Consider the following 25,036-nt stretch of genomic DNA (forward strand, 5'->3'; position numbering starts at 1 on the left):
ATATTATTTTGATCTTAAAGTTTTTAATTTGTATTAAATTGATCCTACATTTAGCATCCATTAAAAAAATGATATCCTTATCTAGTCACATCATATTTAGTATTGCAAATAGTGCTGATGTAGTCACATATATAAACAATGATATAATTAATATGCAAACTTATAATTAAGATAATAATAATTGATATCTATGCGCGCGAGAAATCACTTCAGTGCCATCAAAGATTAATTGAAAATAAAATTTGCATACATCTTACAATTAAGTATTATTATGACATATATGATGGATTAGACCTTCATCTAGTTTTTTTGTAGCCGGTGATAATAATATATAGAACTAATTTGTTAAATCTAAAACTTTATTGATCATAAATGAAACTTTTATATCTCAACGGATCAAAATAATAAGTAAATAATTAATAAATGGTGATATATTGTGTGTAATTTACTCTATTAATTGTTTTAAAGATATTGAATTATGTCGTACATTTTTGAAGTCATTGTTCTTCGTGTAAAAAGTTGAATATGGAAATGATATAAGTCTTAAACCTGAATCTCATGCTAAAAATAGTGACGAGATTTTCACTTTTGCAATTTTGCAATTTTCCCAAATACAAAAATCATTGATCAACACTTTTATTATCTGCAAGATATATAGACAGAGAAAATTGAAAAACATCTTACATACGATACAAGTAAATCACAACCCCAAAAAAGGAAGAGGAAATACAACAATCATCATAAAAACATCTCAGAACCAAGCATCAGAAACCAGACCTTGTTTCTTTGACACTTATAATTAGATTTAGTTCAGTTCTCTTTTGATTGAATTATCTCTATAGCAAATTCGTTGATGGTTTCTATGACTTAATTTCTTGTGCCTTTAATTTGTTTTCTCATCTGCAGATGCATGAAGCAACCTCCCTAGCTTTAGTTTGTCTCCATCTGCACACTGAACCACGCCTCCATTCCATTGAGGCAGGCACTTAATTAAATTTTGTTTACAATTAATTTAGTAGGCCAAGCCTAATACTTCAAGAAACGGTCTAAACATGGTGTTTATTAGCTGCAATAATCAATGACCCCTTGATTAGTTGATTTAGGGGTGTTGGCCTTTCTGCTGCTGCACACCAGCTGTTTGATGCTGGTATATATTAAGGTACGTATTACATCATGCGACACAAATATAATAACTATATAATTACATATGTACTAAGGCAAATATACAACAAACCATATACTATCTTAGACGGTTTAGCTGATCATTCAATGTTTATACAAGTTCATTAACAAATTTGAACTCGGGCTAGAGTTGTTCTTCGAGTGTTAGCATCTAATGCCGGAGAGACACAACAACTGAAAATTTCCAGTTGGAGCATATGCCATGTGGATCTTAGTTTTGAACGGGCTAAGACTTAATTTTGTTTTGGAACCTAGGGACAGTAAACTGTCCTCACAGTGTGTGTGATTCCAAATTAGTAACAATTATTTTCTATGCACTGAGTACAAGTATAAACCCAGACAATAGAAGCTCCAAAGGAAGATGTAGTAATGCGTAATTTACATCACAAGCAACTTGAAAATACATCCTAAAATATAGTCTAATGACAAAATTGTCGAGGCGAGAGATTACATTTTATACTCAATCAAGCTCGGACTATATATATAGTCTAACATCTCATTTCTCTTTAGAAAAACTTCAATTATTATGTGCAAATTTGTACAAAGTAGATGCAAAAATATGGGTGGGCGGTCCAAATGACTGCTGTCATACAGCGTCACTGTGCTCACTGAACTATCTAACTATCTCGGGTCGAAAGAAGAAAACCTACCCGGATCCTCACGCCTATCGGACATTATCCCAACTATTGTGCTATCCGCTAACCCGCCTCCACTCTGTGGTGCTTGAACAATCAATACAGATGATGTGGCACCAAAATCTGCTGATGCTAACAAATCCCCAACTGGCCCGAGCTCTGGAAATTCACTCCAATCAGTCATCCCGGCTGTTAGTCTCGACCCCACCAAACCTTGCTCCTTACCAACTATCAACAAATCTCTTCCTTCTAATTCAACACTCCTTATTATCTCCACAGTCTCTTCGGTATTGCGTACTACGTGCTCTCGGTACTCAAACACTGCTAAGGTGCTGCATTCTGCGAATTCACCCAGGCATTGTTCGTCAATGTACCGGTCTCTTACTTCGGCATCCTCTAAATTTAGGGAACTGATGCTTGTGTTACTATTCCTGGGCAAGAACCGCACAACAGAAATCTCGATTCCTACGTGGTTTGACATGCGCCCTGCCAGAGCAAGTGATTCGCGATCGTCTGCGCCACCGAAGAAAAGTACTGTCACGTTAGGTGGAGTACCTCGGGTGGAAATGCCACTGAAGCCTCGATCAATCACCAAAGCTGTTCTTGGAAAAAAAAAACCACAAAAAATAAGGCATAATACTAAATTTTTTGCATCACATGGATTTTCTTGTTAATATGGAATTGATAGTACCGACTGTGCATGGAGAAAGCTCCAGAATTTTCTTGTTCACATTTCGGACAGCTGGGTGTGATGCAGTCTCTAGCGAACCGTCAATAGCTAAGTGCATGTGAAATGGAAGTAACACCAGTGCAGCATGGCGGTTCTCTGCTTCTGTAATGATATCATCATGCATTGTCATAAAGGGCGAGATTGCTGTAGAAGTGCGTATCAATAAACCACCTGTAAGCTGTGCGTAGGATTCAAACGCATGTGAAACAGCTGATTGCGATTGGAATTGACTCCCATACTTGGCCTTAATGGATACCGGGTTATTAAGAAGAAGGATGGCAGGTGTATGACCAGTTAGTTCAATTAGTTGCACTGCTGAGACTGATACTGGTGTGTGCTTGCTTGGAAAGGTGCAATCGATGAGGGCAATTAGTGATGGGACGTCACGCGGGTTGTGAACACAGGAGATTACTCGTAGCTCAGATCCTGGGTCATGCCAGCGGATGGTCCGCCTTTTGTAGTACACCAAGTGACGTGTCGGTTTGACCACAGAGTTTAGAAGGGGGGTAGCCAAGGTAGCTAGGACCACTGACATGATGACTAGGATGGTATATGATTGTGGTCCAAGGATCTAAGAATAAGATTGAAGGAAGAAGTTAATACAGACAATCACAGTTTGAACAATCTTTTCTGTGAAAAATTCTAACAAAACAACTTGTGTATCGAAAGTGAACAAATAAGCTTTTGGTGAAAATTTCTGAAAAATTAATAAATTAGGCTACATGTTCTGGAGAGTTTTTTCTGAAAAAAAGAGGTAATTATGTCACAAATTGTACAGAGGGGTGTTACCTTTCTGGTAGTGCCAACATTTAACATGACTAGTTCAATTACCCCCTTGGTGTTCATTAGCAACCCATAAGACACTCCGTCGTGCACTTGCATGTCATAAGCCGCCGCTATCAGAACTCCACCGAGAACTTTTAACAGAGCGGCCACAAACACTAGTGCCACAAGGTATATTGCACTATCAACATCTCTGAGCGAACCAACATCCATCACCAAACCACTTCCTACGAAATACAAAGGCAATAATATCCCCTTTACCAAATCATTCACCTTATCCAACAGCGATGCACTAAGCGGCCCTTGTGGTATTGCCAATCCATATGTGAATGCTCCAAACACTGCATGTATGCCAATTAAGTCTCCAATGAATGCTGATACCAGCACTCCAACTAGGACAGCAGTTTCCTCAGATTCTCCCACCGGCTCATTTCCTGAAAGCGATCTGTTGGAGATCTTTCGCATCATTGGCCTTATAAATGCAAAACACCCAGCATAAAACAAAATGCCTGATATGAGTGTAAATATAGCTGAGATAGTATCTCCACCACTCTCTGATATGGCAACTGCAAGCGCCAAACCAATCCAGGCAAAGCTGTCAACTAGTATGGCAGCAGAGAGCGTCAACCTGCCGATCTCTGTGTTTACAAGCTTAAGCTCTGTTACTGTACGTGCTAGGACCGAGAAGGCAGTCATAGAGAAAGATACACTTATAAAAATTATAAAGGCTGTCCGATTAGTTTGCTCGCCTAGCATTTTGTGTAGTGTGACACCTGAAACTGCAGCAATAACAAATGGAGGGATGGTGCAAGCACAAGCAAACCAAAAGCAGCGTAAACCTGAACGACGGATCGATGGGAGGTCAATATCGAGTGCCATGGTGAAAATATAGTAGATGAGGCCAAGATGAGAGAAAGAATGTAGGGGGAAGAAGCTTCTTAGAGGGAACATGGTCTTGCTAAAATCAGGTACTTTGCCAAGACCCGAAGGTCCCAACAGGAAGCCGCTCTGTGAGAGTTAAATAAAAGAAAAGACGATCATATTTGCACTTTAAAGAATGGAAAATGGAAAAGAGTATAGAAGTTTGTGTTATTAAAAGTATGTTTTTAAACTCTGAATGGTATTGCAATTTATGATTATAATGTTAAGCTATTGTTCACACCATTTAATTTCATATTGTTTTTCAAACCAATTTATTTCACACTGATTCAACTAAATATACTACCACCAATAAAGGATAATTCAGCACTCATGAATTGGTGCACAGTATGCACATTTCTCAAATTATTCATTTTCTTGTCGTAGTCATCTTATATTATTAGTAAATTATTTCATTTCTCAGAAGATCTTGAAAAATATAATAAATAAAAAACCACAAACATCCTAAAATATCCATCCACTTAATAGAATCCAAATTTGATTTCTCTCAATGAAAGTACGTACAACAACGAGCAAGAAATTCCATTCTAATTATTATATCATCCAAAAATGAGGAAAATGAACAACATATGGATACAAATTATTAGATGAAACGTACAATGATCTCGGAAGTGTATCGGGGAAGTTTGAGAGGTTGCAGGAGGAAGCCGACGACTCGGGTGATAGCGATGACCAACAAAATCTGCATGAGAAACAAGGTGAAAGCGTAGAGATATGGTTTATCGATCACCCCGGCCCTGAAAATGCCTGGGGTGGTGATCATGTTAGGTGAGTAACAAGATATTGGGTAATTCTTTGTGCTGTTCATTCGTGGTATAATGAGGGTCGGTAACACCACCGATGCTGGCCTTGCCATTTGTTCAGCCATTATTAGTTGTAAGGTTTTTGTATTAATATTTGGTTCCCAATTCTCTCCTTTCTTTGATTATTGGTTTTTTCCTTTTCCTTTTCTTTTAGGATTTCAGAGAGGAGGGAGGAGGAATAATAGAGGCCAGGAAGGGGAGGAGGATGTGATGCAAATGCAAATAAAGAAGAGATTTTATGTCAAGCATATTATGGGTGCTTAGCTGTAATGAGTCAATTTGTGAAGATTGTGCACATTAATTTACAGAAAACAACATTGTCTCCAATTCTAGCTAGATTACCAAAGTAATTAATTTAAATTATAAACGAAACATTAGCGCCTTGGAGCAATTTATTTAAATTGCGCAAGACTTGGTTTATTATTGTTGCTACCTTTTATTTCTATATTTCAAATTTTCATGTATATATCTATATATGTTGTTCCTCTCCTAAGTGGCTCGTCTCCCTCTGTTTTCTTAATAAAAATAAATTAATCTTGTTCCCCTTTTAGTTATGATTGATAGTTGGAGTAGATTGCTTGTTGATCTACTCGTTTAATTTGTCCAATAAATTTATTGTTCCTTTTTTTTTAATTTTTTAATTTATGTGTAGACGACCTTTAGAAATTCCCTTCTATTGATCTATTTTTAGAAATAGCTTTGTGACAAGTAAATTGGTACAGCGTGGCTTAAACTAAGCAATTATAAGCAATTTTGAGAGAACAAAAAAAAAAATCAGAGATGCTCTGCAAACTGTTTAGTTGCACTCTTTGGACCTTAATTTGATGTCTGAAATTTAAATTTCAAGCTCATTCAGGGCATTGGCACTAAGCTCCTATCTGCTCGTATTTGCAATTGATATCGCTATAGATGGTATATTTGGATGACACAGGAATAACTGCTATTTCTAGCGAGCTATTCTCACTATTTCACGTTTGGGTGAAAAAAACGTTATTCTCAACACAAGGAATAGCTCGGGTTAGCTGCTATTCTGCTATTCCTATAAAATGTTGGGTTAGTGGCTATTCCAAATTTGAGGTTAGCGAGCTATTTTGAGTTATTCTTTGTTTCATCAATTATGAAATTTTAATCTAAGCCTTAACAGTTTTCTCGCTTGGAGCAAGGATCCTAAAAAATGATGTCGATTTGCTTTATCAGAAATAAATCATTACAAATTTACAAATAGCTCCCCAAAAATATATATATATATATATATATATATATATATATATATCTTAAGAAAAATGAGGGTGCGATTTCTGATTATGTAGTTCCTTTTTGCTACTAAAAATATTCTAACCGTACACCAGCTCTAGGCCCAGAAGGGAACCAAGTCTCCAGAGCGAGGCTACAGTACTAAGCATAGCCCGAATTGGTAAGTAAAACGGATTAATATTTTTGTTTCTAAAGTTCACATGATTTCTATATGAAAATGTACTTGTAGATTACTTTATATTTTTAGAATATTTTTAAATAGATAAAAAATCACTATTTTTGAATAGTCTAAATTTTTTAGATCAAGTCAATTTATACATATCTATAAACATGATTAAAAAAAAATCTAAAAAATATAAAATTTGATCTAATAAGTACATTTTCATATGGAGATAATATTGAACGATTTAGATTGATTATTTGAATTTTGAAAATAGAGATATTGATCCATAGTAGGGACCAATGTGGGTTATTTGGATTTTGAAAATAGAGATATTGATCCATAGTAGGACTAATGTGCGATATGTATAGTACCATAGCCTCACTCAAGTTCTCATACCAAATAATCAGAAGAGGGGAGATTACTTGACAATTTGTTATTTGACAATACTGACTTTAACACTGGTAATATAATTTATACCAACAATGGATCTCAAGCACATTGGTAATGTATTTTTCTTTTGTGCTGACTGATTCTGGTACCAAGAGTTGGTGAGCATGACAGCACTTAGCATGAATTTCAGTTAATCTAAATCCATAAGAGAAAAATGAAATAATTTATGATATCATTACAGACAAATAGTGTTCACTTAGCAATCTCTCCTCTAGTATACCCAACATGTGCAAAGCACATAAAAGGAATAAATCTAGATGTTAAGGATGTCTGTAATGACTGTTATTTTTTTCTGGTAATACAAACCTTAGGAGTCACTTCCAAGTTCTAAAAAAATAAATCAAAATATTAGGACTGTCGGTCAAATTAAATACAATTTAAGCATACCCATTATAATCCGTAACTATAAAATAACAAAGAAACAAGAAATTATGATATCCCTGGTCCCTGAATTAAATCATTTTAATACCGTCTACAATTTAGAGGGAGAAGAGAGCACGGTAAGTATCAGCCTCATGTGCCATTTCATCAAGTGTGCGATCCTTCCTCTCTACATCAAGGTCTAGCTTCTCTTTCAATTCTTTCTCTTTCACATCCATCTAAATTTTTTTGTAGAGCTCACTTAACGTTAAAGAATTTAACAAAACACATCATTAACATTTGAAATTGACACCAAAAGAATGTCACATACCGCATTATATATTTCATCATTCTTCTCAAAATCGCCTGATTTTCTAGGGATTACATGGATGTGCACATGTGGGACTGTTTGACCGGCTTGTGGTCCATCCTGGAAAAAGAAAAATGACCTTTTTTTATTTGGTAAATGGAATAAAAATTGAATAACAAAAAGAAAATAAGTACTCAAATTTGGACAGTTAGAGCAGTGAGAAGTCGCCAACTTAGTTGCTAATTTAAGTAAATGTAATAAGCATATTAATAAATTTAAAGACAATTAACTATGCTGCAAGCAATTATTTCAAGAAATTACAAAAAAGCCTATAGAATATTACCACAATTTTTTTGATAGCAAACATAACAATTTTTAGGATTTGCTCTTTATAAGCACCAAAATAATATCTTGAAGCAAAATATAATAATTCAACCTTAACACTTTGATAAGACATGAGAATGCCACTATCACTCTCTAGACAGACTAGAAGAATTGAGTGTCCCTTGGGAGTTTACCTGGATAGCAAGTGTGAGAGAAGAAGCCTTGTGAAATTGCTCAAGCTTGGCACCGATTTTTTGAGCAGTGATCCACAAATCGCTTGTCTCGTCAGAGGTTAGATCAATAAAACGCTTCACCTCACGGCGTGGGCAAACAAGCACATGTACCAATTTGTTAAGGCACACATACACAAATTGCATGTTATAATAACTTTGTCAGAGATGAGGAGCAAAAGGATGATAACATTGTAACATTTTAAAACCAGAAATATTCAACTAAACCAAAACATATATTCAAACTTTAACTTGAAATTACCAATTTTCAAATTGATTGGTTAGAAAGTTGAGAGTTTTTCATCCTACTTGGGAAAAGAAAATACGGGATATGACATTACAAGTGTGTATGTACAATGCACATATCACTTCACTCCAAAAGGATATGACCTGAAACAAGAGAGAAAACACAATTATTCCTGCTTCTAAATCTGTGCATTTTGGTAGTCTAATATAGGAACATTATTTCGCAATTAGGAGACAACAAAAACAATGCATCTGCATGGAGTACATAAAACATATTATATGCTCAGTTACGATGCATCTGCACAGAGTACATAAAACAAATTATATGATAGTGCTTCAATAGGAGATGCATCAATAGGGGATGCATCTGGCTCTTTCTCCACCATTGTATATTTCATAGCCATGTGTAATGTTAACAATCAGTAGAAGTACCACATACGTACAACGCTCTAAAATATAATGAAAAATCAATAAAAAAAGGATGTCACCAATCCTAGTCAACTTCCTACAGCCTTTTACAATAAAAAAAAATGTTAAAGTCATTAAGCTACAATTTTCTAAACTCCCAATGTCGGATACATTTTCAACTCTATGTTTTGTATGTTTTGTATGTCATGTCATCCTAACTCTTAGTTGCTGATTAGTGTTGCTCATCCTCTGATTGTTTAACAATCAGATTGATAATTAGCCTATTAGCTACTGTTATGCTTTTGAGTACTGTAATTGCCAACATGGCACATTTTGTAAAGAACAATTTAGTTTCTAATGAAACTGGTGGCCCATGCCACTTTTATCAAAAAAAAAAAAAAAAGTTCCAATAAAATTTGCTTAACAAGGAGTATAATATTTTAATTTATCTTTAGTATCTCTCTTAAAAGCTACAAATTTTATACATCCAGCAACAAAACCCAGACCCTTGAAAGTCTAAAATTATCAAAATAATGTAACCAATTACACCGACTTCTGTACAATCAGTTCAGATAAAGGAGAAGAGTACCAGATAGGAGAGGTCGGAGGTTGACCATGGCGTAGGAGAGAGACGTCGAGTAGAACACTTCCCTGGGGTCTATCTTGTATGGACCGAATCGGTACTTCTCTCCTTCTCCTCCTTCCATCCTGACACAAGCGAGGCGGCGATCGAAGCGGAGGCGAGGCAAGAGAGAAGAAGCACTGGGAAGAAAGACAGAGACGAGTGGTCTACAACCAAACACGCTCATTTGCTCTCCTCGGTGCTTCTACGCCGAGTGTTTCTGTTTTATCATCTTTTACCATACAGTTGTTAGCTCAATGGGCTTTAGGCCCATATAAAGAGGCTTTTGGGCTCAATATCTACTTGATACCTTTATTGGGCCTTTCTGAATTTATGCTGTAGGCTCAAAATCCGTTAAGGCTATTCAGATATAGTATACAAGGAAATAGATTGTATTGACAATAAATTTGTGATAATTATATTATGACAACCAACTTCATAGTTATTTACATTAAAAGAACCTAAAATTATAAAGTAGTTCATTATGATTTAAATAATTTGACATATCATTTAAAGAGAGATTTAAAAAATTCAACTATCTGGTATTGTCTTCTTCTTCTTTTTCTTTTCTAAAGTAGGTGTAAACTTTCTATTAATCTAAGAAACTTGAACTTGTAATACAAGTGAGTTGAGTTGTTGCATTTCATATGTTCCTTCCTTTAGAAATATAAATGAAAACAAAAAGAGTTTGGGATGTATATAATACATTTCATTCGAAGGTCCAGATAAAAATCTTGAAGTTTCTTTTTTTTTTTTGACAGATTGGTTTGATCTGATACAATTTGATGTTTGGTCTGAGTCATTTGATCTGCATTGAGATTCGTACGAGAAGATGATATTATAAACCATTCAATGAATTTAAATCCGAGATGTCGCATCGGACGCGTTTCGCTGCATTATAAGATGATTTAAGTATATTAATCAAGAAGTCTTAGTTTACTTATCAATAATATATGTTGGGCTTTCCAAAGATGAGATGCAAGTATGCAACTTAAATATCTGTAGAAGAAAGAATTATGAACTGTTCAGAAATCTAATCTAATTTAATTTATTAATAATTTATACAAGTGTCTCAACAAATTAACATGTGTTTTCTTTTCCGGCCAATATATTAATATGCCTGATAAAATGAATATATTTTTGAGAAAAATATATATATATATTTCAAGTGCTATATTCTTCATTAAAGTGCACACCTTGCAAGAACATCAATGGCTGATCCATTTTGATTTTCATTGGAGAGCCACATTGGACTTATTATATATTTTTGGGGAGAACTATTATCTGAATATATAAAATGACAGAATTAAATTTTAATTAGTTGAGTTTATCAGAAATTATTGGATGACGACAGAGTGCCTTTTTGACTCACCAAGCACTATCTATGTTGTAAAATAGAGTGGAAATTAATCTGTCACACAAATAAAAGGTCAGAGAGGTCAACGTTATAGTTTATTTGCAATGTGAAATAATTATATATTATTTTCATTGACTTGGGATAAAAAGCCTAAAGCTAAAGCCTACTATGGAACCTTCCAACTACACCTCTCCACTTAAATATTTTAATACAAAATATACGGAGATGATAATCATCATATGAATTTATCTCCTAAATACTTCTATAAATTCATCTCCTAGATATCTCCGTAAACATTACATTTGTATATTGTGGTAATCTACAAATGCATATTGTATCAATTAGTGTTATAAAAAAGAGTCTTAACGGCCATTTAATCGTTAACGGCGGTTAAACCGTTAAAATACACGTACTTAACGAATACGTGTTTGCGGATGAAAACGATTAATCTGCTGTTTTACCATTTAATTGTCCATTTATTCTCGTTTATTCATGTTTATTTTTATTTATTCCAATGAATATTTATTTTCACATTGATTTTTTTTTTCCAGTGATAATGTGTGATAATAAGTTTTATAAATCATGTATTGTAGTTTTATTTGTGCATGGACATACATCCATATTTTTTATATATGATTTTTCTTCTTACTTACTTTGAAATTGATTAATTCTTCCGTTATTTATATATCATATATTTTTTCTTACTTACTGATGTATTTTTTTCAATTAGTACGACATGTTCATTTATGAAACTAAGATGTTATCATAAACTAAATTTAGTAATTTTATATTATAATGTTTCATTTCTTTCAAATAACATGTTATTAGTATTTGAAAAAACTTAATTCTTGAATTTATTTTTTCATTAAATAAATGCGTTACTTACATATATAAAGTGCTTATGCATTAAGAAAAAATAAGCATAGTGTCATGTTATAGTAATAGAACTAAGTTAAATTAAGTTTATTTAATAAGTTTAATGAGTTAAATAAATAAATTTTAATAAATTATGACATATATACATAAATTTAATAAAAATATTAAATTTTTGCATAAATCTAATGAATCAGCCTCATACCGATTAATTATTTGACAGTACCTCGTCCCTCCGATGATCACATACCGTTATTTACAACACTGGTATCAATACATAAATATATACTTGCGTATAATATTAATTGATATTGGTCTTATTTCAGTTAAGACATAACTGTTAATAGCTATCATGTGATTTTGATCAAGTCAAAATGTATTTTGCCAACCGCCAACAACTATCCTGATATTCCAAACTTGTATTTCGAACTTTTTAAAATACACACCTGATTGTTACTCAATACACGCCTGAGTATTACATAAATACACATTTCAGTATGAGGAGGGTTCAAATGCACCCAAATGCACTCTATCTTTCAAATTCTTTTTCTCCGTTTTTAAAGTCCGAATAGTCAATCCGAACCGTTAGATGCGATCTATATATTAAGATGTGTTTGGAGACCAAATTTTACATTTTTTGGAATTTTTTTACTATTTATTAAGCCACTTTGAAAATCGCTGATTTTACATTTTCTGGACCATTAGATCAGTGATTTTCAAAGTGGCTTAATAAATAGTAAAAAAAATTTCAAAAAATATAAAATTTGGTCTCCAAGCACATCTTAATATATAGATCGCATCTAACGATTCGGATTGACTATTTGGACTTTGAAAATAGAGAAAAATGATAGGGTGCATTTGAGCCCTCCTCTTTCAGTATTTGACTATTACGCAAATTCACATTTACTTATTCATTTTAAAAAAAATTAACCAAAAACAGTTGACTTGTTTAGAAGAGAAGATATAACATTTCCAAAATAAATCCACATACGTATGAAAGGTCAGAGTCATCAAATTTATGTGCACTATGAAATATTTATAAATTGACTTGAGATAAAAAGTTGCAACTTTAACACAGTGGATCCTCCAATTAATTAATTGCACACCCACCTGTTCATTCTCACTGTTATCTGAAAAAAAAAAAAAATCAAAGCTTAGATAGTATTATTGGTTGACAATACAAAGACCGCCTTTCTGACTCACAAAGCACTGTTGTATAAATTCTAATCAAAGCTTAGAGAAGTCAACATCCTAGTTTATTTGCAATATGAATTATTTATTATTTTCATTGACTTAAGATAAAAAAAAAGTTACAGCCTTCACTGGATCCATCCACTCTCCTATTTGCAGAAAATGGCATTAAGCAACCATATATATAACAAGTCAGAGCGGTTAATTTTATTTGCAATATGAAATATTTAATATTTGCATTCACTGGGAATAAAAAGTTTAACTTTTCAATTGTACATCCAACTTTTCCAGCTATTATCCCACTTTTCACAAAGAAAAAAAGATTCTATATAACATACAACAAGTTTGTGATTTGGTAATAATTGGACAATATTTAAAATTTGTGATTTGGTATCCTATATTTATATAATTCGAAAATAATTCATTAATTTATAATGTAAATAAAAGTAGAACTAGGGTGTTCTTAAGCTCACCAAATAATTGGTGTGTTTAACCCAAAAATATATCTAAATAACTTCAAACAACAATTTTAAACCATTAAAATCGATCTACTTGCAAGAGATGTATTTAAATGTCAAATTTATAAGATTTTGATATTTTTTTTATAGTTTTTTTTTTTTATCGCTTGACTTAATTTATACTTTAAGTCAAACTTTTATAAATTTGACATTTAAATGAATTATTTATGAAGTAGATCGGTTTTAATAGTTTGAATTAATCATTTGAAGTCAATACGATAGATTTTTCTTCTTCTTGAAAATAAGAGTGTGTCCGAGTCGGTTAGTACCATTTTGTCTATGTTTTCAATCTAATATATAATAGTTGGATTATATTACTTTTATTTCATGATTAATCATTCATTAAATAACAGTATAAGTAAAGTTATAAAATATTAAATTAAATAAATAAGTAATAAGCTCATATATTACTTTGTCTATGTTTACAGTAGCATTCTATAAAATCCATTATAACATTTTTGTAACCAGCAATAAGCTAGGACATCACTCATTGAACAAACTATATATAAAATAATAAATAATAACATATTTAAGCAAAATAAATGATAAACAAATTCAACTATGCATAACCAGAATTTATTTTTAAATTATGTCGATTCATGTAATTTAGAGGTCTTTCAGAAATTATGAGAAATTCAAATTCAATTGAAATATACGATCAGATCCGATTTTAACCAATATATATGTGGTGGGTTAAATTAAATTTAATCTGTATCTAAAAAGGTTAATGTTTTTAGCACTTTTGAGTAATATTTATATGTATAACAGAGAAACAATATATAAGTATTGCTATAACAAAATGTTAAATAAATACATCAATCAATGCTCATTAATTACCTTTTATGTGATATATTTTTCTTCTTGTAAAGTACATTGTATTAAGTAAATTCTTGCGTTTGTGTGAAGTTATGAGCTTTTCTTAGTGGACCCATTGAGATCCACTTTTAGGATCCTGTAACAAGCCAAGGACATGAACTTTTTCTTTTCTATTGCTTGATTTTTTTGTTACTTAAGCGGAGAATTTGGACAAAATTATTACAATAAGGTTCGGCTACACTAAATTCTTGATTGGAAAACTACATATCACATTCTGATGAGATAAAAAAAAATATATATATATTATTTTTTATTTGCACCCAAAATTTCATTAAAACTGAGGATTTTTTGTTTTAATAGTTGTATGTAGGGTCTAGATCTTGTCAAGTCAAGGTCCACATAATTTCAATTGGATCTAATCAGGTCACAAGTCACAACTTTCAAGTCAGGTCATGTTGCTTTTTGGATTGCTTAAATCAAATGCTATATGTTATATTGACAAAATTGACCTGGAATGATATAGCTATTAAATTATCATTTCAAGTACTTAAACTTTAAATTGATGCTGGCTGAAGCTGAACTGATCCATAATTCCATATAATTCCATTTAAAAATTTTAAATTTTAATTGAGTTGAGCCTGATCTGTTTGGGATTTGGGTTTATCAGATAATGAGATACTAGATGTCAGTCAGCTGTCCTTTATTTTTCCAAGAAATGTGGGGGCCAAAAGTAAGAATAGAACAAAAAAGGTGGTTAGTTTGATAATTCTCCTATGGAGATTTATGCAAATAGGCACCACATGGGCTTGTCAGAGATGCATTAAAGAACAGTTTTAGGTGGCATGTGAGTGTTCCCTTGCACAGAGATAAAGGTCATTATCTCACTATCTTGTATTGTATTCTCTTGTGCAAGTCACATTCTTTTCCTAGCTAGGCTGCTTGGCCCATTTGATTTCTTCAATTTTAGCCTTGTATTTTATTCAAACTACCCTTTCACAAATAAATAAATAAATAAAAAAGGAAAAAAAAAAATTCAAATATGGTCCCAAAAATTGTAATATTAGCCTTGTGTTTTTCAACAGTTAATGATTGATATCAAGTATAGGTTAAGTACAATATTGCATGATAGAGGCAAGGTGAAGGAAGATGTTTAGACACTATCTTTGTTGCTGTCAGCATCACTATCATTCTGTCTCTTCATTTGTTCATGATAAATCATTCAAATAAAACTAACTGAATAATGTAAACTGAATGATAACGCGATTAAACCAAACTTAATTGGTTCGGTAAATCGGAACTCGTTGACGGTCACTTCTGCAATATTTGATCAAGTTCTATTCAAATAAGCCGAATGATAAAGTCGTTAATGAAGCTTAATTTGTAAGGATGATAGTAATTATAGTATTATTAAAAGTATTGGTATATCGGCATCAATCATTTGAAATTATCTCATTTGTTATTTTTCTTACTTTGTCTCAAATAAATTTCTCAAATTGTTCATTCTATATATATATATATATATACTAGAGTAACTAGGCTTTATAATGTCCATTAATAAAAACGCTATGCTAAAGTATGTACTGAATACAGGGAAAAGGTAGGCTAATTGATAAAAAAAAAGGTACCAAAATTAATAAAACATATGAAAAAGTTGTATACTTTACAACAAATAACATCATCATAAAGAGAGATGTCTTGATAACTCACTATCACTGATTGAATAAACCTTTTTTTTTTTTTTTTTTTTTTTTTTTTTTTCTGAGAGGAACATTTCCTTAATTACTATAACATAGGTCCTACATGCTGTTGAAAAGTGTGCATTGTTCCCCTAATAATTAAGAAATTCCACCCAATATGTTCCTTTTAAGCAGTGCTTTTAAGGGCAGTGTTTAATTCCTTATTACAAAATATTGGTGCTTTAATGGCCTTAATGGCTTATGGTACAAAGACGTAATTGGCTTGTCTGGGACATGTTCCCTTGATCTGTGGGTTTTGTGAAGTTAAAGACAACAATTAAGCATAAAATAAAATAAAACACTAAAAAGTGAAATATTAAAGGAGAGCACTTCATTAGTAATTAATGAAAGTATTAATTTCTTTTGATGCCTGATTTCAGGAACAAAGATAAAAAAGTGAGCAATGGAAACTAAAATTATTGAGCACCAAATGCAAATGAGAATTTTATATGAGATTTAATATTTTATTAGGTTTGTTTTTTTTATTCAATAAGCATGATGATTATGTCATTTTTCAATCAATGCTACGTACAATGGGCAGACTGTAGACAGTTGAGTAAATTTCAGAAATAAATTATTGGTTAAATTATAAATTACAAATTAAATACAGGGTGAATTTTGCAAAAATGAAGAAGACACACGTAGAGTTCCTCAAGTAATGTAGCCGTCCATGGTTGACTTGACTTATGTGAATAAGTATAGAATTAATGAATTAACAATGGTTTTTTAACGCTCTAGGAATAATTATTTAACCGGCTGTGATTCATGTGAAAGTGGGTTTGCATGACATGGTGCGCAAAAATCATTATTAAATTCTTGGAGTATGGAACTTAGGAAATGATACATCGCATCGGTCACTAAAATCGATGTGGCTAGATGAAAAGTTTCTAGTATAAAATTGATATCATTTTTTTCCAAGAGAATAGAAAGCGTGTACTTGATTGATTCTAGGCGATCATGCATGAACACAACTCCTTTTATGTTTGTTGTCAAAATATGAAGAAGGATGAAGGCTGATTTTTTTTTTTTTATTTTTTTTAAAAGATGAAGGTCTAACTTTTTATATTTAATATTCATAAATAATTTTCATGCATATTTCAAACTTGTAACTTTTTCTACGGATGATGTTATCTTTTGCTAAATCAAAAACTGTTTCTTTTGAAGAGTGAAAAATTATATTTTCACAATTTTATCATATGATTTTTTTTTTTTTTTTTTTTGTATTTGTCATGTCCGTTGGCTCAAAATTAATAGTTGTAAAAATCAAGACACACGCAGAGGGAAAAAAAAAAAAAAAACTAAATATGTGGCGCCAACACAGCTCTCCTCATTCTTTTTTTTTTTTTTCTTTTTTCTTTTGAAAAGTTTCATGGCAGTTACGGCCATATATGTATTAATGTTGAATAATATATTGTTGAGGAGCTATACAGGGATCATCCCGTATCCTTTGAGTTGGCTACTCAACTACAAACCAGAACACAAAATAGAAATAAGAAGAGAAGTAAAGAACATAAAAAAAATGGAAATTAATAAAAACACACACAACTATCTTAGCGTCTTCATTTCTCTAGCAATACAGGGATCATAAGATAGGCAGTCTTCTACCACATAATTCAAATCTTTACACTGCTCATGATCAACATAACAAAATAAGTATTAATTATTTACGGAATAGATTGACAATCTTTATAATTTGACACGAAATAAAAAAAAAAGTATATATTCCAATTGTTCCATCAAATAATTCCTAGCTAGATAGTGATCAAGAGAATATTCTACAGTTACCTCTTATAATATAATTAATCCAAGTGTGTGAATCATTCTGATCAATTGTTGCTAGCTAGTTCTTTTTAATTGTTTGGTGGTTTGTTTTCATATGGCCAGTTAATTAATTTACTAATTGTTTGATGTTAAATGGAGAACCTTATTCTAAAGGGATAGGAAACATTTTGATTTGGATCCAAATTTGATCTGATGCTTGTTTAAAGTCGTTCGATCTGTGTTAAAACTCGTGTGTCTGATTTAGATTTATTGAACATGTTTTTTTAAGATAAATTGTCTGTACGTATGACTCTTAAAATGAATTAAACAACTTCAAATGAATATCATATCGAATTTGTTCTGAATACTTACACATCACATTGTGCTAGTTGTTTGATGTCAAATATAATTAATTAAGGACCTTAATCTAAATACTCAAGTACAGATAGAAGAAAAAAAACGTGATCTATATATTAATTAATACCTTATAATGGATTAAAGAAAAAAAAAGTATGGCTTTCTCTCAACAATAAAATAAAGGATTAAAGGATTAAAGGATGTTAGCACATATATACCACATATATAGAGGTCAATAAGTCATAGACGTTTATATGGACCAATATCTATCCATTACGTAATACTTGCTCAAATGGATAAATATAGACTAAATCAACTATCCATTTTTATTTTTATGTGCAAGCACGTTCTTAACGCAAAAAATTAAGAACTCATTTTATAATTATATCGTGTCGTCATTGTGTTGATCTGAATCTGATAGATGAAAATTAATGTTATAGCTAGCTAGCTAGGTACAGTAGACACCTGACTGTGTTTTTAATATATTGTATTGATTGTTCTGATTTTTCCGTCTTTTAATTGCTTTGTAGTTAGTCTTAATAATTTATGAAGAAGATAAAAATAGAGAATTATTCAAATGTGATCTCCATTATATTTATTTTTTAATTTTCTAATGAAAGACTTTTTAAAGTTTATCTGTCAATATAAAATCGTTAGATGTAATCTATGTTATTTTTTCTACATATATATAAAAAAAATATCACTTTCCGTTCTACTTATATGAATTAATAAGTTCAAAAATAAATGTCCATCAATTATTTACATTGGTGTATTTTAATAAGATCTTTGTTAACAATTAAAACAAAGTTAAAATATCATGTGAACCAGTCTTTAGTCTAGTGACAAAAACACGTCTCTTATACGAGAGGTTATGGTTTCGAAATCCAAATGAGAGAAATCCTTAGTTACAAAGGTTGGAGCTTGACCCCCATTACTCGATTTAAAAAAAAAAAATATTAGAATGTCATAATTTTTTATATGTGCATGGAGAAAATAATATAAACTATATATAACGGTTTTATTTTGACATTTCAATTTTAAATTTTATGTTATTAAAATTTCAAAAATAAAGATATAACAAAGACATAAAAATGAAGATAATTTAACCCTCCTGAATATATAATATCATTAGCTTAAGCATCCCTAACAAATTGGTTAATTAATAAATTCAGAAAGAAAAGTAATATTATTTTCATATACCAATCTTCGCCAATGGGTGAAAACATGATTCTCTTATCGGAACAAAAAAAATGTCTGATTCGATGCCTGATGATGCGTGTATAGTCATTTTTCAAGGGAATAATAAAACAACCATGATTGGGGGTATCAAACCGCAATATATATATATATATATTTTCAATTCACACCCAGTTAAAGCCGCAATTTCTTTTTATATTATTTTTCCTTTTTTTTCCCTGTGGAATGAATTGCAGAAATTTTGTAACATCATTTTGATATTTTTTTTTCGAGGACAATTTTTTTTTGTTTGTTTGTAAAGCTTTGAATTATGTAATAAATAAACAATGGTACATATGTATTACTTCCTCTCTGTCTCCATCTCTTGATGTGTTGGCAGCAGCAAAAACAATTTTTTAGGTTGATAAATTATTTTGATAATACATAACCCATATTCTACATATGATGATAAATATATTCTTTAAACTAATAAATAAAATAATGGTACTTAATTATTTCACACATTATCACTTCAGTAAAAGTGAGGGGTTATTTAAGCAAGAAGTGTTTCATAATTTCTAAAATTTGATTGAGGTACGTCTAATCAAATCAAATGCTTGGGTAAAAATTATGCTGCCTTTTTGTGGTGCAGAAAGATTCAAAACAATTGCTAATGGAGTTGCCACCATTGTGTTAGATATATATACTTTGCAACATTATCTGATTTTTATTTTATTACACAAGTCAGAATTAGTGGATGTCATGTCCCTATTATTATGTAGATAGCAACACCTGGTGCATTCTATACCGCGGAAGTTATTATTATTACTATTATTATTATTATTATTATTATTATTATTATTATTATTATTATTATTATTATTATTATTATTATTATTATTATTATTATTATTATTATTATTATTATTATTATTATTATTATTATTATTATTATTATTATTATTATTATTATTATTATTATTATTATTATTATTATTATTATTATTATTATTATTATTATTATTATTATTATTATTATTATTATTATTATTATTATTATTATTATTATTATTATTATTATTATTATTATTATTATTATTATTATTATTATTATTATTATTATTATTATTATTATTATTATTATTATTATTATTATTATTATTATTATTATTATTATTATTATTATTATTATTATTATTATTATTATTATTATTATTATTATTATTATTATTATTATTATTATTATTATTATTATTATTATTATTATTATTATTATTATTATTATTATTATTATTATTATTATTATTATTATTATTATTATTATTATTATTATTATTATTATCTTTATTATTATCTTTATTATTATCTTTATTATTATTATTATTATTATTATTATTATTATCTTTATTAGACCTAGGTAAATTCAAATATATACTTCAAATTTCTTCCTTGTTAATTATATCTAATTTGAGTAAGTATGATAAGAAAAGTTGGTGATATTTGTTCCAAATAATAATAATAATAATAATTGTACTTTATTTTCCATCACTATGATACTTGAAAAAAAATTGAATTAATTGAATTGGTTATAACTACTAATATCAACGAAAACCAGGTGTACTCTTTTATGTTTTTTTTTTTGTATTTGTATTGTATTGTACCATTTAGGTAGAACAAAATAGATATTTATAGTGTTTAGGACAGATTAGCAAATAATGACTTGTACCTTACAGATAATAAATTGTGTTGAGATCAAGAATTAATATTAATTTATACAGGCTCTTCTTATTTTTGTGTCAATCCTCGATCGTATCTATAAAAGAATTATTCAAACAATAAAAAAAATCAGTTTAATATATATAAATATTCATAACTAATTTTTATTCATATATTGCCATCTATATCTCAACGTTTTCATCCCAAATTATTCCCTTTTTGTCCTAATTAATTGAATTCCCTTGAATGATTCATCTTCCATTCCAATTAATTATCTTGACCCAAAAAAAAAAATTCATAATCTAACGATCAACAACATCTAATTTTTTAACACATCTCAATCTCAACTCAGAGGCTGCTGTCTGCTGATATATATATTCTCTAATTGTTAAGCAAGTCTCATTCAACCAATCATACAAAAGTGGGGCCCACCTAACCGCCCCTTACCCCACTTTTATATCATCAGCATTTTTTAACACATCTCAATTCATAGACCGCCACGAGTCCTCCCATGAATCGTCATCACGTACAGTACCATATATATATCTTCTGACCTGGAAAACTATCATAATCCTAGCTTAATTAGTTCATATATAATATAATTTTGTTTTACAGTTCTAGCTGGTCTTCTAGCTAGAGAAATGATATGAATCTTCTTCTTTGTCTCTACACTCTTCATCTCCAACAATCAACCACCTCGTAATTAATTAACCTTTTTTTAAAATGTAATTTCTGATACATAATTAATTGTCAAATTTTGGTTTAGCTTTCATGGTCATTAAAAAAAATGTCTTATGTCATAACTAACTAAATTAAGGTGCAATTTGATAAATGTGCTACTGATCTAAAAAGACAATACAATATGTAGATCTTCATTTTTCTCTAAAAAAAAAAATACATTCACAATGTATATACAAATATGTAAAATTTACCAGATTATTTGAAATGCAAGTCATGGTGTTTTTATGTGGGGAAAGGGAGCATTAAAGTGTATCATTTCCATAATATTTCCAATATATCATTTTCTATCATAGCTCAATTATTTAATTTTCATATTAAAGTTTATCTGGAATAGTTCCTGTAGGTATATGCCCTTAAAATCATGGTGCAAGAATTGACAGCGACGATGACATCAACACATATTTTGGGGCTAGTAGTACATGAAGTGGCCATTCAATTTTTTCAATTTAAAAAATAAAAACTAACTAATTCCACGTGGTAACCTTGCACCCATGTAGTTTCAACGGCGTCTTATTACATTAAATGCAAGAATGTACAAGGGCATTTTTGTCCAAGAGGTAATATAAATAGCCACCTGAGGCTATCTCCATCAAACAACCTCTAACCTCAGAACTTCTATCAAGAGACACAAAACCAAACCTTCTTCTCTTCCTCCGGTCACCTGTGAACACAAATACCGCAGCACATTTTAATATTTTATCACCATATATGAAGGCATTCCAGCGAATGAAGAAGGTGCACCCGAGCTTGACTTCTGTGCAATCCGACCTCCGGCAAGTGAACAATCAAGAGAGCAGGAGGGAGGAGGCAGAGGTACTGACTGTGTGGCGCAAATCGCTCTTGTTCAATTGTAGCGGATTTACGGTTTATGATGCAAAGGGCAATTTGGTCTTTCGGGTAGATAATTACGGATCTGATTGCAAGAGCGAGGTTGTTCTCATGGATGCAACCGGCAAACCACTTTTCTCCATTAGGAAAAAGGTATTTAAAGAGTTGATTTATGCAATAACTTAATTTTCTTCCCGCTTTGAAAAGAAATGTTATATATTAATTCTTAAGTTATTAAAATTTAATAAAACAATTAGCTAGAGAGTTTTGACTTTTAAATGTGTATGCAAGACCTAGTTTCAATTGGAGGAACAATAACATATCACAATAAATTTATGCTTCACAATCAACTCTGGTTAACTTTTTATTAATTAATCATACCCAGCTTGAATAAAAAGTAACAACCTGGTCTTCGTAATTAACTAATGCAGAGGCAATTAAATCTTGGGTACCACTGGGTAATCTACAACGGAGAAGACTCCACCAACCCGCTCCTCTCCGTCAAGCGTCACACAACTATGCGCAACAAAAAATCTCTCGCCGAGGTGACGCCCTTTGGCCCCTCATTAAGCACCAGTTCTTTCCTGGCCGAGGGCTCGTATGTGCAACGGTGTTGCACCTTCCAAAATAATGAGGGGACTCAAGTGGTGGAGATCCGACGAAAAGAAGTGTCAACAAGCAGCGGAGGCGTGAATTTCGGTGACGACGTATTTCAGTTGGTCGTGGAGCCAGAGATCGACATGTGTCTTGCCATGGGTATTGTGATTGCGCTGGATCAGATGGCAGCGTCACGACCATATTTAATGCGGAGCTGGTCGTCATGAGACAGAAACTAATTAAGTTGGAAATTATTCTAGTGCATGACAATGGAGATAACGAAATTGGAATACAAATGCTTTGTATTTCAAAAAGGAGCATGCACCAGCACTGGAGCACCTTGAAACACAGTAAAATTGGGCTCCATGGAGAGAAACTTTAATTTTGGGCTGTGAGAATTTTATGGGTTTTTGGATTAAGCCTTTAAATGGATGGATTTAATCTTGGGATAAGGAATTATATGATGATATGTTGCTCCATTTAATCATGAAGGGAGTATTGTTAATAGAGGTTAATTTAAACTAGAAAAGGAATCATTTTAGCTTTCGTTGTATTAAATTTTTCTATATATATATATAGTATATTGCAAGGATTTGAAACAGTTTTTCTTTTTATTTCTGGCGAGGAGGTTATGTTTGTGTATATGATAAGAGATCTTCTACTTTATTTTATGTTATTATGTGTTCGATTAACTTTAAATGTTTACCATAATATATAGCATTTTTCAAAGAGACAACAACCTTGCATTTATTTTTAGTTATCCATGAAAGCAAGACAACAATGTAAGGTACAACAGAACAAGAGAAAAAATTGTGGAAGGTGAACTGTCCATGCTGCTCCATTTTGGTCTCAGTTTTGATACAATTTGAGAATTTGCAATTAAATGTTGCTAAAAACAAAATTATTAGTTTATAGAATTACTTCTTAAATAGATAATTATTTGTCCAATTGGACCAAATTAATTTCATATAGAGCCTTTCCCATGCAAAGAGAACCAATATACAGTTTTAAAATTTGGTCTTTATAAATTGTGCTAGTAGTCACGTTAATTTATTAAAGAGAATCCCAATAATAAAAATAAAAAAACACCTTGATTTTATTTCTTAATTAGCTATTTCATAAGATTCACGGTGTTTCCACCCTGTATCGTAGCTGTGCCTAAAATGATTTTCTTTCCTTAATTTTTTCCTTTCTTTTTCTTGGGATATTTACAGAGCTACAGTTGCTATATACATTAATTTGTTTTATCAACTGTATTCATCATATATAACTCATTAAATATATATCAATAGCAATTTATAATCTTCAATAATGTCAAGAAAAAAAAATGCCACAACGCAACACATGCCAAATTGCCAATCCAGATCAGTGTCGTACCAGTCACAAAGAACATGTCTCAGACAAGCTAATACCTCAGTGTCCCACAAGCTCTTATCAAATCATTAAAACATTTTATTGCTTATTAAAAATATATAACATAATTATACTTGTATAGTTGTGGTACACATGAGTAGAACTAGGGTGCTCTTAAGCTTACTAAAGTTTTGGTGAGCTTAACTCTAAAACTCATCAAATCGATTTCAAATGACGAATCCGAACCGTTGAAACCCACCTACCTTACGTGTGATGCATCTACATGTGAGATTTTTAAACATTCAAATTAATTTAGTATAAAGTCAAGCGGTCAAAAACGTTCAAAAAATGAATGCACTAAAATTAATTTATTAACCTTCTAATTTTGACCGCTTGACTTTATACTAAATTAATTCGAATGTTTAAAAATTTCACATGTAGATGCATCACACGTAAGGTAGGCGGATTTCAACGGTTCAGATTCGTCGTTTGAAATCGATTTGATGAGTTTTAGAGTTAAGCTCACCAAAACTTTGGTGAGGTTAAGAGCACCCTAGTTCTACTCGGTACACATATA

The 25,036-nt window shown here is 31.1% G+C and overlaps 3 protein-coding genes across 3 annotated transcripts; 1 reads left to right on the forward strand and 2 right to left on the reverse strand.

Annotated features, from left to right (window-relative positions):
- Window positions 1–1,161: 1,161 nt before the first annotated feature.
- On the reverse strand, window positions 1,162–5,228 carry LOC144575038 (cation/H(+) antiporter 15-like). Its single transcript, XM_078325157.1, has 4 exons — window positions 4,868–5,228; window positions 3,337–4,338; window positions 2,509–3,118; window positions 1,162–2,414 (listed from the first exon to the last, which is right to left on the reverse strand). Exons 1-4 carry the CDS (start codon window positions 5,135–5,137, stop codon window positions 1,804–1,806), a joined length of 2,493 nt encoding a protein of 830 aa, XP_078181283.1. The 5' UTR covers window positions 5,138–5,228; the 3' UTR covers window positions 1,162–1,803.
- A 1,857-nt stretch (window positions 5,229–7,085) lies between these two features.
- Window positions 7,086–9,657, reverse strand: LOC144575224 (bifunctional bis(5'-adenosyl)-triphosphatase/adenylylsulfatase FHIT-like). Its single transcript, XM_078325332.1, has 4 exons — window positions 9,406–9,657; window positions 8,128–8,275; window positions 7,631–7,729; window positions 7,086–7,538 (listed from the first exon to the last, which is right to left on the reverse strand). The coding sequence occupies exons 1-4, from the start codon at window positions 9,624–9,626 to the stop codon at window positions 7,419–7,421; spliced, it is 588 nt and encodes a 195-aa protein (XP_078181458.1). The 5' UTR covers window positions 9,627–9,657; the 3' UTR covers window positions 7,086–7,418.
- Window positions 9,658–22,281: 12,624 nt separating this feature from the next.
- LOC144575112 (protein LURP-one-related 8-like) lies at window positions 22,282–23,707 on the forward strand. Its single transcript, XM_078325234.1, has 2 exons — window positions 22,282–22,662; window positions 22,941–23,707. Exons 1-2 carry the CDS (start codon window positions 22,390–22,392, stop codon window positions 23,331–23,333), a joined length of 666 nt encoding a protein of 221 aa, XP_078181360.1. The 5' UTR covers window positions 22,282–22,389; the 3' UTR covers window positions 23,334–23,707.
- The last annotated feature ends 1,329 nt before the right edge of the window (window positions 23,708–25,036 follow it).

This window comes from Carex rostrata, chromosome 23 (genome assembly GCF_964058835.1).
Source record: "Carex rostrata chromosome 23, lpCarRost1.2, whole genome shotgun sequence".
Lineage (NCBI taxonomy): Eukaryota > Viridiplantae > Streptophyta > Magnoliopsida > Poales > Cyperaceae > Carex > Carex rostrata.

Excerpts from the sequence above, each read along its gene's own strand:
- LOC144575038 (XM_078325157.1), bottom strand. The coding sequence starts at position 5,137 with ATGGCTGAACAAATGGCAAGGCCAGCATCGGTGGTGTTACCGACCCTC. Across the intron at positions 3,119-3,336 it reads ATGTTGGCACTACCAGAAAG|ATCCTTGGACCACAATCATA; the intron begins GTAACACCCCTC and ends TCTTATTCTTAG. Across the intron at positions 2,415-2,508 it reads GCTTTCTCCATGCACAGTCG|CTTTGGTGATTGATCGAGGC; the intron begins GTACTATCAATT and ends TTCCAAGAACAG.
- LOC144575224 (XM_078325332.1), bottom strand. The coding sequence starts at position 9,626 with ATGAGCGTGTTTGGTTGTAGACCACTCGTCTCTGTCTTTCTTCCCAGT. Across the intron at positions 7,730-8,127 it reads CTCTCACACTTGCTATCCAG|GATGGACCACAAGCCGGTCA; the intron begins GTAAACTCCCAA and ends TTCTTTTTCCAG. Across the intron at positions 7,539-7,630 it reads ATGATGAAATATATAATGCG|ATGGATGTGAAAGAGAAAGA; the intron begins GTATGTGACATT and ends AAAAAAATTTAG.
- LOC144575112 (XM_078325234.1), top strand. The coding sequence starts at position 22,390 with ATGAAGGCATTCCAGCGAATGAAGAAGGTGCACCCGAGCTTGACTTCT. Across the intron at positions 22,663-22,940 it reads TTTTCTCCATTAGGAAAAAG|AGGCAATTAAATCTTGGGTA; the intron begins GTATTTAAAGAG and ends TAACTAATGCAG.